This window comes from Lutjanus erythropterus, chromosome 11, assembly GCF_056507025.1.
Source record: "Lutjanus erythropterus isolate fLutEry1 chromosome 11, fLutEry1.hap2, whole genome shotgun sequence".
NCBI classification, from domain to species: domain Eukaryota; kingdom Metazoa; phylum Chordata; class Actinopteri; order Lutjaniformes; family Lutjanidae; genus Lutjanus; species Lutjanus erythropterus.
In genome coordinates this window covers 13,440,033-13,453,771 of record NC_139327.1, presented here as the reverse complement: position 1 = coordinate 13,453,771, position 13,739 = coordinate 13,440,033, and the positions used below count along the sequence as shown (strand labels likewise).

Here is a 13,739-nt window from a genome sequence, read left to right as displayed (position 1 = left end):
CCTAGAGCCTTGGCTTCCACCACAGCTGGGAGGATGAAGTGAGGAGGACTGAATCAAGTGTCCAGTGATGTGCCGCTCCAACAGATGGAGGACTGATGTGTCATTTGTTTTATTTTGTGACGGGGCCGTGTGAGAAGATAAAACAGTTATTGCACTGTAGTGGAAATGGATATGAACAGGCTGTCACTGTGATTTAGAGACACGCACCAGACAAGACAGGAATACAAATCTATTACTGCATCTGTAAAGTATGTGATTTTACACACTAGATCTGCACTGACAAAATCTGTCTTGTTGCCTTTATATTACATCTGTAAGATCTTGTTTTGATGAGGCAAACGCTGCTGTGGATTAGAGAGAATTTATGTCTGAATTATTGTAATATTTATATATAGAAGTGTATAAATGAATAAAGAACAGACTTCACATTCACAGGGGAACTTAAGTCGTCTATGCTGATCCGGTGGCCAGGCTGAGTACTATGATGGAGCTAAGTGCAGTGAAATTTGGGCTCCATCTTGAGTGACGCCTGTGGCAGGTTTTTTTTATGTGTGGCTGCCCTTGCCATGGGGTCGTGCTGCACTAGTTTGTGTCAGCCGTTCTGGGTAAGTTGTTTTAGACGACTACACACAAGCTCGAATACAGCATAAATTCTGGATTTTTCTATATATGAGTATGTAACAACTTACAGAAACTGTCATTATAACCTTTAATACTGCAAATGTCATGTCTGTGAACTCGAATTTTTCAGACAATGCAATGGACAGATGGACAGAGAGACACAGACTTGCTCAAGGACACTGCAGCTGTCTTTACAGTCACAACTCCATGCTGCTGCCAAGTACCCTCTCTTTTATTAAAATGCATATTTGAATAAAGAATGTAAACTGCAATGGAATATCTCAGTGTTTCTCTTCTGGTACGTCTAATATGGCTTTCATTAGACTCTTCATTATGTTGGCATGTAAATAAGCATAGCTTTGTGTGGGGACAGTACATCACATTTAAAATGTTGATGGCAGCTGGCACTGAAACATTCATCAAATTGCTGTTGCTATGGAAACACAATTTTCCGAGCCTTATGCAACAAACCCAAAATGGTTCCTATAGCTGCGCAGGTGAACAATCAGCAGTGTGTATTCAAATGGGAACAAAGATCAGTTTGTAAAGATTCCTTGAATGAAATGCAGAATCTTTGCATATCTGTTCTACAGTCAGTGAGTGTGTGTGTGTGTGTGAGAGAGTGTGTGACTGGCCATTTGTAGAAGTCACTAAGAGGTCAGTGGCCGTTTTTCCCCCCTCACACTTAAAGGGACAGTTCACTCCAAAATCTGAAATCAATTGCATTCATTTCATACTTCACGTTATTGACCACTGCAGAGGAGAGCTGACTGTTTCTGGCTAAACTCTTACAGGGATGAAGGAGGCATCATGTGCAGGAGCAAGAAAGACAAAATGGAAAAAGGATGTATAATATAGCTCATAATTAATTACTGTATATCCCGATATCAAATCAATTTGATGCTTTGAAGGCACAACAGTTGTATTGCCAATGAATGTTAGGTTATATAATACAACATAATACACTCACTTCTTGTCTTATATCCGAATACAAGTATAGAGACAGATCATTTTGTTGGTTAAACAGATACAGATACAGATGATGACATCTCTGTGCACCTCTGGTAACTAGGTCATGATTTCAAGCCAAGTGCCATCTAGATCCATTAGATTAGAGAGAACGTGTCTACGGCCAATATCTCCAAAACTCAGCAATTCACGCCAAACAAAGCATAGTGATTACTAAAAATGTCTTAAAATACTCTAGATCTACTTAAATAGCACTGTAGGTAAGAGGAAAATATGTACAGTATACTTGATTTAGGGGTGGAGTGTCCATTCAAATACTTATGTAACCGAGGCATATTTGCCATCATTAATATGAGTCTTTTCTGTTCCCATCAACCCAGAGTTTCACACAGCAGAATTCTGCCATATTCAACACATATCAGCTCAGGATCATATTACTGCCATGACATTTAATCTCCCTGCTGCTGGCAGTCAAAGATTCATGGGGCTGAAATTTATTGGCTTGTATGACCTCAAGGTGAAAGACATATAAGTCTCTGGGCAGCTTTAAGAGATGGACAAATCAGTGGGATCTTTTCAATTAATTTTAAAGTGCTTTTTAAAAATTGATTTATATTTAGGTTTTACCTGTTTTTTTTTTATTCTTTTTTTTTGTTTTTCTGATTGATTTTTGCTGATACCATAGATATCTTCTTTCTTCTGTAACATTCTGTATGTATTAATAGATGTATTGTGAGGGAAATCATTTATCAAATGTATTAATTAATTTTTACCATAACAACATTTTATAGTAGTGCAGCTGACTCTGGATAGATTATTCAAAGGAGCCATTATGGCTCTCCTCCATTTGACGCATTCACCCAGTGATCTATTCTGCTCAAGGCTATCAGGACAGCCTTGCCCTGCCAGATGTTGTGACCGACTTTGCGTTTCTGTTTTGGACGGATTTCCCAGACTCCCTCGGCTCAAGCCAAAAATAATGTCCCTTCACCCTCAGAGAGAAATGCTGGTGCTGATTCTTTATCTTTGCAGCTATCTGCTCCTTCTTTTTCAACTAAAAGCTACAATATGTGTGCTCCATATTCAGAGGCATCCTTCCACTTTCCTTTTTGGTACATCAGGCAGGGGCTGCTAATTCATTCACTGCCTGATTGTTGTTATCTCTAGGCTCTACCCCAAATTTTACACAAGGGAGTCATGGTTACTGACCGAGCAATCCCTCTTTAGTCTCATTTTTTGTGACTCACTCGCTCCTTCAATATTTTTCCATAACAATTCCTGTTTTATAGACGCACATAATGACAAACGGATATTTTCCAAAACTCTATGTGGCATATTTGGCTTATTGAACGGTAAAGTCGGAAAATAAATCAGGCAATTCTAAAGCATTTACACAGTTTTAAGCATTTTTCAGTTTTCTACATCATCCATGATGATGTTCACAAACATTCCTACATATACTTTGCTTTTGCTTTACATCTCATTGTGTTTGACCCTGTCAAATTATTTACTGTGTACATAACTGCATTAATGTGATTTTCCTCATACAGCCAGATATAGATTATATTATAATCTAAATAAGTAGAGATTGTGATCCAAAATGACCTCAGCGTCTGGATTTAACATAAGTAAATTACAATTAATGGACTAAATCATCTTCATCAGATCCATCCTAATTAGATTATGATCTGAACTGGATTATAATTTTACATCAAGACATTCCAAACCAGGTTAATTGCATAATGAAAAAACATTTTTTCTTGTAATCATAGCCAGTAATTATCCAGCAGTGCCTAGATTAATGCTTTCAGTACCAAGGTCAGTTCTCCTTGCCTGTCACCCAGGCGATTCTTTAGCTCATACTTCCTTTGCTATGCCACACATACCTGATTTGTCTGAGCAACAAAGTGTATAAACACAAGAATATAAATATAGTCAAACAGAATTTTAATGAACTTTATGACAGGTAGGTTTATATTTATAGAAATAAACATCTTCGATCAAAGCCAAAAAGCAGAATGTCACTTGAGGTCGCATCCTTTTCAATACAAAATTCTAATAAACACAAACAAAATGTATTTATTGAATATTCATTGGTCTTTGATATCCAGCTCTTGTTTATTTACTTTATCACCCCCATTCTTGTTTTGTCAGAAAATGGTGAGATGTGTACTAAAAACTGTGTTGTGCTACTACAAGTAGCTGCAACAGTTTCCCACCTTGGTAATGAGTTTTCACGATACAACTCCATACTCACAGTAGAAGAACGGCACGTTGCATTTTAATGAAAGCAGTGGAAAATGCTGTGCTCTAAAATGCCCTAAATTAGATGTTGGTTGGTAGACAGACGGCAACAGTGTGCATGTGCAACCATTAAGTGCACTTAGAGCCTGTGGATGACAACATCTTTGAGAACTTCACTCCCATTAATGCTTAAGCATAAGATACACGTCTAATGCTGCAGAACTGCTTCATACTGCATGGTTTTACTTTCTCTCTGCAGGATCAACTGGAGATCAACCATGTTATGAAATGGTACCCTCGACCAAAACAGAGTCATCAGAATCTTTCATGTCTATAAACAATAAGTGAACAGTAATATTCAACACCTGACCCACTTTTCCAGATATTCAGCTGTGATCAGGGGTTGAGAGTTTCCTAGGGTAAAACAATAACTTAGATTAAGTATATTATGATTAAAATATTAAGCTGATAAAAAGTGAATAATAACACAATCTATTCAGCAACAATAAATGTTAAAAACAGCTGCAGCCATGGGTCAGATACACAGACAATGTGGCTCTCTATTAGGAGCCTGGATAAAGGTTACAGTCTACCAAGCCAGGAAAAAATATGGTGGAAGACCGAAAGCTGATGCAAAAAAAATGAGTGGTAGGGTGCAAACACAGCAAAAAAAAAAAAAAAAAAAAAAAACCACCAACAACAAAAAGCAGCATTCAACCATGCAGTGAAAGGAGTGATCTCATTGCCCTACTAGGCCCCGCCTTGAGCAGACACATCACCCCTCTACTGGATTAAGCTCTGGCCTGGGACAAAGAGAGAAGACACACATCAGTGTGGGCAGATGGTAAGTGTACTCAGTTTAACAAGAAGCCTCTTAAAACGCTGCACTGATGTAGAATGCATATAAATACATGTGATCTTACATGTTTTAGCCCAGTGTGTTCAAAAAGCTCTCACAAAGGGAAGGAACAGTCATAAAGAAACAGGTCACCGAAGCAGCTCTGTTACCAAAATGTAGTGTATGCTATAAAAATGTGTCATCAGTCACAAACAACCGAGGGAATGTGCTGGTAGTCAAGGGAGGACCTGGCCTACAAACATTAAACTGAGTCAGTCATCTAAAGGCGGATCCCCAATGCATAAAAAGAAGTAGCTCGAATAAATACCTCAGATTAATTCTCAACATGAGAACAGGTGATGAGGAGCAGCATCTTTTACAGCTTGAAAATCTGCCTGGTATATACAGTATTATGTCTAATAATATTTAAGGTGGACAAGCTAACCCTACCACACACCCACTGCCTGTGACCACTTAAATTAGACAAGGTCTCAGCATGCACTGGGTGAGATACAGTGAAGCCTGTTTCACTTTTGGGACGTTCACTTTTCAGCACATTGTGTCAAGCCTGTGTCAAATGAGGAATACTAAGAGAAGCTTCAAACTCACCCACAGCTTCATAAAACAGCTTCATCCAGTTTGACAGTTGGAAAGTTTTGCAGTTAATCTGGGCTATGTCACAGGCTCATTAGTGAGATAAGGAGAGAGGAGAGTAATTTGGAAATATGGTGGTGAAGGACTCAGCACTAATCATCAGTATGAGAATATTTTCACCTGATGCCAAGCTGTAATGTAATAAAAGGAACAGGGCAATTTAATGAATATCATTCTCCTGTCACATCAAATGCAGACTCATATGAAATATTATATAAATATCACCCATAAAATGAAAACTCAGTCCACAGAGACACTGGGCCCAAACTACACCAAAAAAGTACACTCATATTTAATGTTGGCAAAAACATTCTATCTTTTAGGGATGCATGATAATATCTGCAAATAACTGATAATTGGCACTGACTCAAACTGAAGATTTCTACTGATATGACACCAGCATATCTGTGATGTGGAGTTTTTTTCTGAGTGTCTTCCTATTTGCAATGATTGCTCAGAGTATGTCATGCTGGGATTGCATTCCTTCAGTACTACAAATTTAATTGCATTCCTTAAAAGTTGTTATCCCAATCATTACAATGAAACTGTGACGAAGAGAAACAGACACCAGTGGAAAAAAAAACTGTCAGCAGCTGTTTTCTGAATTTGACCAGTGAATGTGCACATTGTGAAAAGCAATGTATTTTATGTCTGCATCTGCCAGTGGATCATCATGATAAGAGTATGAAATGAACTTGATATTGTCTTCCATTAGGTGGAAAAGATCTGTGCTTGTATTGTTATCTGTATTAGCTATCAGCCAAAATGAGTTGGACACTTGTCATAGTGGAAATTGACAAAAACCAAAATATCAGTCGATCAATATTATTGATCCGATATTGGCCTATCACAGCTGTATCGGTCTATCATCATGATACATGTTGTCCGATATGCACCTGTACACAATATAACGCAGACTGTTTTTATTTATTAGCTTTATGGGCAGCATTCTCTGTATATCATCATAATGTTTTTTCTTAATTCAGGTTTAACATGTATATAAAATTATTAAAAACACAGGTGAATTTTACTGTTTCAGTTCCCTAATATAATTTTGGGCCATATAAATACACTGCCTGCCTCCATTAGACATCTTTGTCATGAGTGTTTTTTCTTTCTAAAATATTTTTAATGATTTACAACCAGTTGTCACAAGTGTTAACTAATTTTGAGGGATCATTGCAAATAAATGTGTGTTATGCATATTCTATATTCTGTATATTATATTCTGCATAAAGAATATTGGCAAATATATCGATATTGGAATGTTTTTACTGCCTAATATGAGTCTCAGCATTGGCCCCAAAAATCCAGTATCAGTCTGGCCTTAGCAAAAATCCAATATCATGCATCCCTAATATTGTGGCTTTTGGACAATGCATTCATCAACAATTTTACTGTAACATATACCACAAGAATATACAACAACATCTACATTTAATGCAGCACTTCTTAACAAAATCCATACAGATTTCATAATAACACACAGGCTTCTTGGATTTGACTGCACCCACATGAACAATTAAAGTCAGGGAATTGTTACAGTTCTTTAGCTCCAGTCTTAAAGGATGATGTACACCAGATGTGCTTGCTCTTTTTTTTTTTTTTTTTTTGCAGAAATAGAAATAAAGCCCCAAAGCTTCATAAGGCTTCATCTGCCTATCACTATCAATGAACACCCTGATCAAGTTGCTATGTAACAGACATAGACAACCAAGTTTACATCGAAATCTTTAAGTCCACCTGAAAGACATGCGAAATCTGGGACAACAGACAAGAAGTGTGGCACTGACTTGTGTATCCCTTATTTTATCATGTGTTTCCTTGAGTTTTGACCACCCACTGTAAATCTAGGCCTAATTCCTAGAAATTCAGTTAACAAACTAAGTGAAAAGAGGGAAATGTTGCACACAGAAGAGTCGAAACAGTCTGTAAGACTGAACCTTGAAACCAGAAAACACTTCGAACTGTGTGCTGGATCTTCCTGCATATAAATAGTCCATGTATATTGATCAACACAGCTTAAGTATTCATTTATTTTATATTAGGCTTTATATTCAGCACTCAGCCTCTATGCCCCATATATAACCCTATAGTATCATGTTTCTCTGCGGGATATCCACTATAGACAGGAAATGAGACTTGTGCTTTGTGGGGTCCACCACGGGCATCTTAAATACGATTATGTGACCTGACAGTCTGAGGGCTACCACTGACAGTGATCCATGTGGAGGGAAGGTTGTGATTGTCAGTGCAATGCTTTCTTTCTGCTGCGCCGTGCCCAAACGCTCTCCATGCGGTAGGCTGCATGCGCCGCAGAATCGCTACGGGCAAATTAACCATCATCCTCAGACAAAGGGAGACAAACAGAAGCCAGTCTTTAAACATGTGTCTGTGTTAGTGTGTGACCACGTTTTTTTTCCCCCCTGCGTGGATCTTCCATTTTGGGGGGAGGAGGTGATGTTGAATATTCTGCAGATTTGCTTTGACCTTGCGTTAAAGAGCAACAGTGAGTGCAGACACGTTTAACATCGGTAAATTAAACGTTTCAGCCACATGTCCGGGTTATGTTTTCCATTTCAGTAAACCCCACTACAGGTTTTTCCATTCATGTGTTGCACAGAAATTCTGATTTACGGGGTGAATGACTGGTGTCGCGGAGTGCAAATACATTTATATGTTTTGTGTGGCCGCCATTCTTTATTGTGGAGGTGCTTTAATGTGTGGGTCGTCTATTAGCTCCCAGACCCTACACCGACATCGTAATGGAGGGATGAGAGGAGAGAAATGGGTGGGGAGGGAGGAGGGGAGCTGCGCCACAGTGGAGAGGAGAGAGGAGAGCTGGAGTCTGAGTGCGCGCTAGGGTGGGATACTGTCCCTCCAAGGTCAAGTCAGATACATTAAATTACACAACTTCCTGTTACACATTTCAAAATAAAATCTGTATGGCTGAACCTGCATACTGTGCTGCTGAATTTTTAATGAAACACACACAAAGGGACCCTTATGGTTCATGGCAATATAAACCAAACTAATTTTGGCAGAAGCACAGAAGCAAAAGTGTTTGTCCAGGGTTTGTTTGCTATGCATAAAGGAAAACTTGTTAAAAGCTGAAACCTAGCAGGATGCATAATAAATGATGATAGCATCAATAATAAAAGCGATAAATGATGAAAACTAAAACAAATACCTTGCAGAAATATGTCTGGCAGGAATGATATGGCAATAAAAAATGTCCCAAAAGGCAACTAACAACAGATAAATAACAAACAAGTGCCAAGAAGGATAAACAACAACAACAAAAACAGTAAAATGTAGAAGAAAACAATTAAAAATGATAAATGACAGCAATGTCAACCAAAGCAGGAACACTGTACACCAAGAATATCGTCTAGTTGATGATTAGATGATTTACTAACACGTACCTTTAACTTTCAATGCTGCTTTTATTTGTTGCCTATATTTGGTGCAAAACATCTCAAAGCTAATTTATGAAGTTAGGAACTGATGAAAGCCTTGACAATCTGTAACTTTCTGTCCTTTATTTCAACATTTAATTGAAAATGTAGAGGGGCTTTACAGTTCTGGGCTTCCTTATCCTTTCCTTCCCTCTAGTAGAACTAGAGAAAAACACTTTGAATCGTTTTATTTTGAAAGGCACAAGCTTCTTTCCCGGTTTCATCGGGACACATTTCGTCAGTCTTGACGGATCTCACAGCTCCAGCGGCAGGGAAACACACCCGTCAGCAGCGCGCACTGGAGACAAAAAAAAGCGCATCACGGACAAAGGAAATATGGGTGCGCTGGAGAGGATCCACCAAAGCCGGGTCACACAATGGATGAGCCGCTTCTGTTTCATTTACCCGGAGACCAATTAGCCCACCTTAATGAGGTGCTGGGATGCAAGATACTGCAAGCTAAAAAGGCGGAAGGCTGCGTTTAATCCGTCTGCGGATCCTATGAGCTTGCAATGGCTGTGGCGGGGATATGCAACTGGATAGGGAATAATGTGCCTTTTTATTTTGTGATATTTTCCTTATTTTGTGGCCTTTCGTTCGGACAGTTGCGATATTCGATTACAGAAGAACTGGAAAATGGGGCACTGGTCGGTGATCTGGCGCATGACTTGGGGCTGGATATTCGAAAGCTCGCCACCCGAAAGATTAAGGTAACCTCCAACAGCGGTAAGCGCTACGTGATTGTCAACCCCAAAAATGGGAAATTACTCGTCAATGAGAGGATCGACAGGGAGGCTCTGTGTGATTTATCCAACACCTGTCTCATTAATCTAGAGGTGCTGGTCGAAAACCCCACTGAGGTGCATCATGTCGAGGTGGAGATTGTGGATGCCAATGATAATGCGCCGCAGTTCCCCAGAGACGAGTACCAACTGGAAATAATTGAATCTGCTCTACCGGGGTCTCGATACCCGATTGAAAATGCTCAAGATCCAGACATTGGGTCCAATTCTGTTCGTATGTATCAGCTCAGCACAAACGACCATTTCGCGCTGGTTTCCAACAAACCCTCCCTCAACACAAAGCACATCGAGCTTGTGCTCAAAAAGCCCCTTGATCGTGAACAGACGCCTTATCACCAGTTAATTCTAAGTGCTGTGGACGGTGGGACGCCAGAGAAGACAGGCACGGCTAAAATCAATGTCCGCGTCCTGGACTCAAATGACAATATTCCCACGTTCGACAGCTCAGTGTACAAGGTGAAACTGCTGGAAAATTCGCCCAAAGACACCCTGGTAATTAAACTGAATGCAACAGATCTGGATGAGGGCACAAATGGAGAGGTTTATTACTCTTTCAGCAGCTACACTCCAGAGAGAGTGAGGCAGATGTTCAGCATGGACACTAACACGGGGGACATCAGAGTGAGGAGCAATGTTGACTATGAGGAGACCAACTCCTATGAGATGTACATCCAGGCCATGGATAAAGGCCCCGGGGCCGTGGCTTCACACTGTAAGGTAGTGGTGGAGGTGGTGGATGTGAACGACAATGTCCCTCAGATAGTGCTGTCATCTCTGTCCAGCCCTGTGAGGGAAGATGCCCGTGCAGACACGGTCGTGGCCCTCATTAGTGTCACTGATCGAGACTCTGGCGCCAACAAGCAGGTGAGCTTAGAGATCCCCGCAGGCCTTCCTTTCAAGATCAAGTCATTCAGAAATTACTACACTCTGGTTACCTCAGCTTTCCTGGACCGCGAGACCACCGATGCCTACAATGTCACTCTGAGTGCCACAGATGGAGGAAACCCTCCGCTTTCCTCCCAGAAGACTATACAGGTGGATGTGGCTGATGTTAACGACAACCCACCGCGATTTGAGCAGACTTCGTATACCGTTTATGTGGCGGAGAACAATGCCCCCGGGGCCTCCTTGTGTACCGTGAAAGCTCAAGACGCAGACATTAAGGAGAACGCACGCATCACCTACACAGTGCTCAATGACAACAACCATGGCATCCCTGTCACCTCGTATGTGTCTGTGAAGGCCGATACAGGCGAGGCTTATGCCCTGCGAGCCTTCGACTATGAGTCACTGAGAGAGTTTCACTTCCAGGTCAAAGCCCAAGATGGGGGCATTCCTCCGCTCAGCCGCGTTGCCACCGTCTACATCTACATAATGGATCAGAATGACCATTCACCGTTGATAGTCAACCCTCCCGGCAATGGCACACGCTCCTTGGAAACGGTACAAAAGAATGCAGAGCCTGGTGCCTTGGTGACCAAAGTGGTGGCCTATGATGCGGACGCTGGTCCGAATGCCTGGCTGGTGTATCTACTGGAGACAGCCACCGACCTGGACCTGTTCAAGGTGCACGAACACACCGGTGAGATCAGGACCACTCGCAGAATCTTGGAGGACAACTTCACCTCCTTTGCTCTGACTGTTGTAGTGAAGGACCATGGGCAGCCCAGTCTCTCCTCTACCGCCACCATCAACGTGGCCGTCATGGAGGTGCCACCCAAAGTGGCCCCTGACCCCAAGAGGATCATCCGACCTCACAGCACGCTGCTTTTCTCCAACGTGACCCTCTACCTGATCGTAGCTTTGAGTGCCACCACCTTTGTGTTCCTGGTCACTGTGGTGGTGCTGGCCATCGTACGCTGTCACGCCTACTGCACCCAGCCTGGCTCCTGCTCCCCGTGCTGTGTGTCACAGAAACCCCCTCCAGACGGTGGGAGCAGCAGCGTGAGTGCTGGTGGGGCAGCCCCTGGTGCAGCCGGGGCGCAACCTAATAACAATGTGGTGCTTCGGAGGGACCTTAAAGTGGAGCCTCACTACATCGAAGTGCGTGGGAACGGCTCCCTCACAAAGACTTACTGCTACAAGACCTGCCTGACAGCCACCTCTGGCAGTGACACTTTCATGTTCTACAACACAGGACGTCCCATCAGTGGCACCTGGGGCAGCGGTGCCGACCGCTTCTTCACCAGTGGAAGTGGATTTGTACGCAGACTGAGCATGCCTGATGCCTCGCTGCAGATCTGCCCAGAGGTGTGTCTTTAATTTTTTATGTTTACCTTTGCCCGCATAACTGGAAGGTCATGAATCATCATGTTTAGACATTAGCAGCTTTAAAGAAGTTTTAGTTAGTTCAAAACAATACATACATATTTATACTCTTACCTCAGTTTGTGGTACTCAAACCACAAAAAAATACATTTGAAAAATTCAACAACAGTGTCTCTTTCCAGTAATCATGACCTGGTTATTCAAGATAATCCACAGGCCTTATTGTGAGCAGTTTCATGTAGGAACTACTTTCTTGCATTAGAATCTACAAGAACTACTTTCTTTCTGCAGTAGTTTCTACCTGAACTAGTCTCTTTCTACTAGAAAAAAAACTAGCTCCAATGTGAAACAGTTCACAACAAGGTCTGTGGATTGCCTTGAGTAACCGGGTCATGATTTCTGCAAAGAGACAGTGCTGTTGAATTTTTTAAACATATTTTTTTGGCGCTTTGAGCAGTATGAGTGTCATCTAGTTTCTTTATTATGGAGAGCTGATAGACATTTCTACAGCCAATATCACCAAAACTCAGCAACTCACACCAAAACAATCCAGATGGATAAAATGGGACCACAAAAAAGGATAAATATGTATGTACACTGTACATGCTCAACATGATTTTTCACTGAGGTTGTCACTGTGGAATGCATTGTTGTTGTACTTTTTGTCAGCTTAATTTTGTCGCTGCAGGGTAATAATATCCCTGCATGTCTACTATGAATTGAATCCTTGCAGGCCTTATTCTCTTTGTTCAGTTCCCACTTGTGCTGTGCAGCCGCTCAGCCCAGCCCAGCTCAGCACTCACACTGCATTAGTGTCAGGCCTGATGCTTTTCAGGGTCCCTGTGTTATTTCTGATGATTCAGAGATTTGTGTTTCAGTTTGAGGTTGTCATCACATCTACACTGAGAACAGGTCACGTATATAATTCACTACTTGCTCATTCTCTGTGCACAGTGGGTTTGACTTGTGTGTGTGGGTGTGTGAGTAAAACTGTGGCACTGGAGCAGTTGGGGTTAATTGACTCAATCAAAGGCCCTGCAAGACTAGTTGTGGTTGCCGCAGACTATAGGAGAAACATGCATTTACCTAGTGATGAGACTTGTTTGAGATGTTATCATGATACAGCTTAAATGCTTTATTTTCTTGGTATAAAAGCTGCATCATGCTTAGTGATACAATCTCCTAGAGTACTCTAGATGAGTAAAACAGTCTTTATCTGCTAGGTCATACATATATTATTAATGGTGTAATTTCTCAGACTATGTATCAACAATCTCCGATTTAGATAAAATCACACCTAAAATCCTATTAGTATAGAGGTTACAATTCAAATATATTGCTGTTTGGCATCATCGAAAGCAAGACTTTCATACCTCCTTCACCAGCCATACATGCACCATTTGTGTAGTCACTAAAGGGATAGTTCAGATTATTTTATGTGGAGTTAAGTTGTGTGGAGTATAAGGTACTTATTGATAATCAGTGCATGAGATGGTGGTGGGTACACCCCCAGTTTAACCTAAGCAATGTGCTGCTTTGGACAGGGTCAGCAGCATAATGTATTTTAGCCTCTTAAAAAAAGGTCCACCCAAAGAAATCAATATCAGTTTAAGCGTACGCTATATTTATATTTTCACCACTTTACTTTGGTGTCAGACAGCCAAATATCTCTCCAAAAACCAACCAAATTCTGCAGGCAAAATCAGTAGTTTTACCTCACAGAACACAGGAGCTGCTGGTCTACCTCTGCCTCGATTTGTTAGTTTGTTGGTGTTATTGTGTGACTTTGAATAATCTAAACTCAGAGCCACACAATAACACCAAGAAACTAACAGATGGAGACCAGCAGCTCCCACTTTTTGCAAGGTAAAATGACTGATTTCG

General features: G+C 41.2%; 1 protein-coding gene across 1 annotated transcript in view; it reads left to right on the top strand.

The window, feature by feature from the left end:
• Positions 1-9,050: 9,050 nt before the first annotated feature.
• LOC146318747 (protocadherin alpha-C2-like) overlaps positions 9,051-13,739 on the top strand; it is a 28,864-nt gene continuing 24,175 nt past the window's right edge. Inside the window, exon 1 of the mRNA XM_084730866.1 lies at positions 9,051-11,837. Coding sequence (XP_084586992.1) covers positions 9,297-11,837 — 2,541 coding nt within the window. The 5' untranslated portion in view covers positions 9,051-9,296. The remainder of the gene's footprint in view (positions 11,838-13,739) is intronic.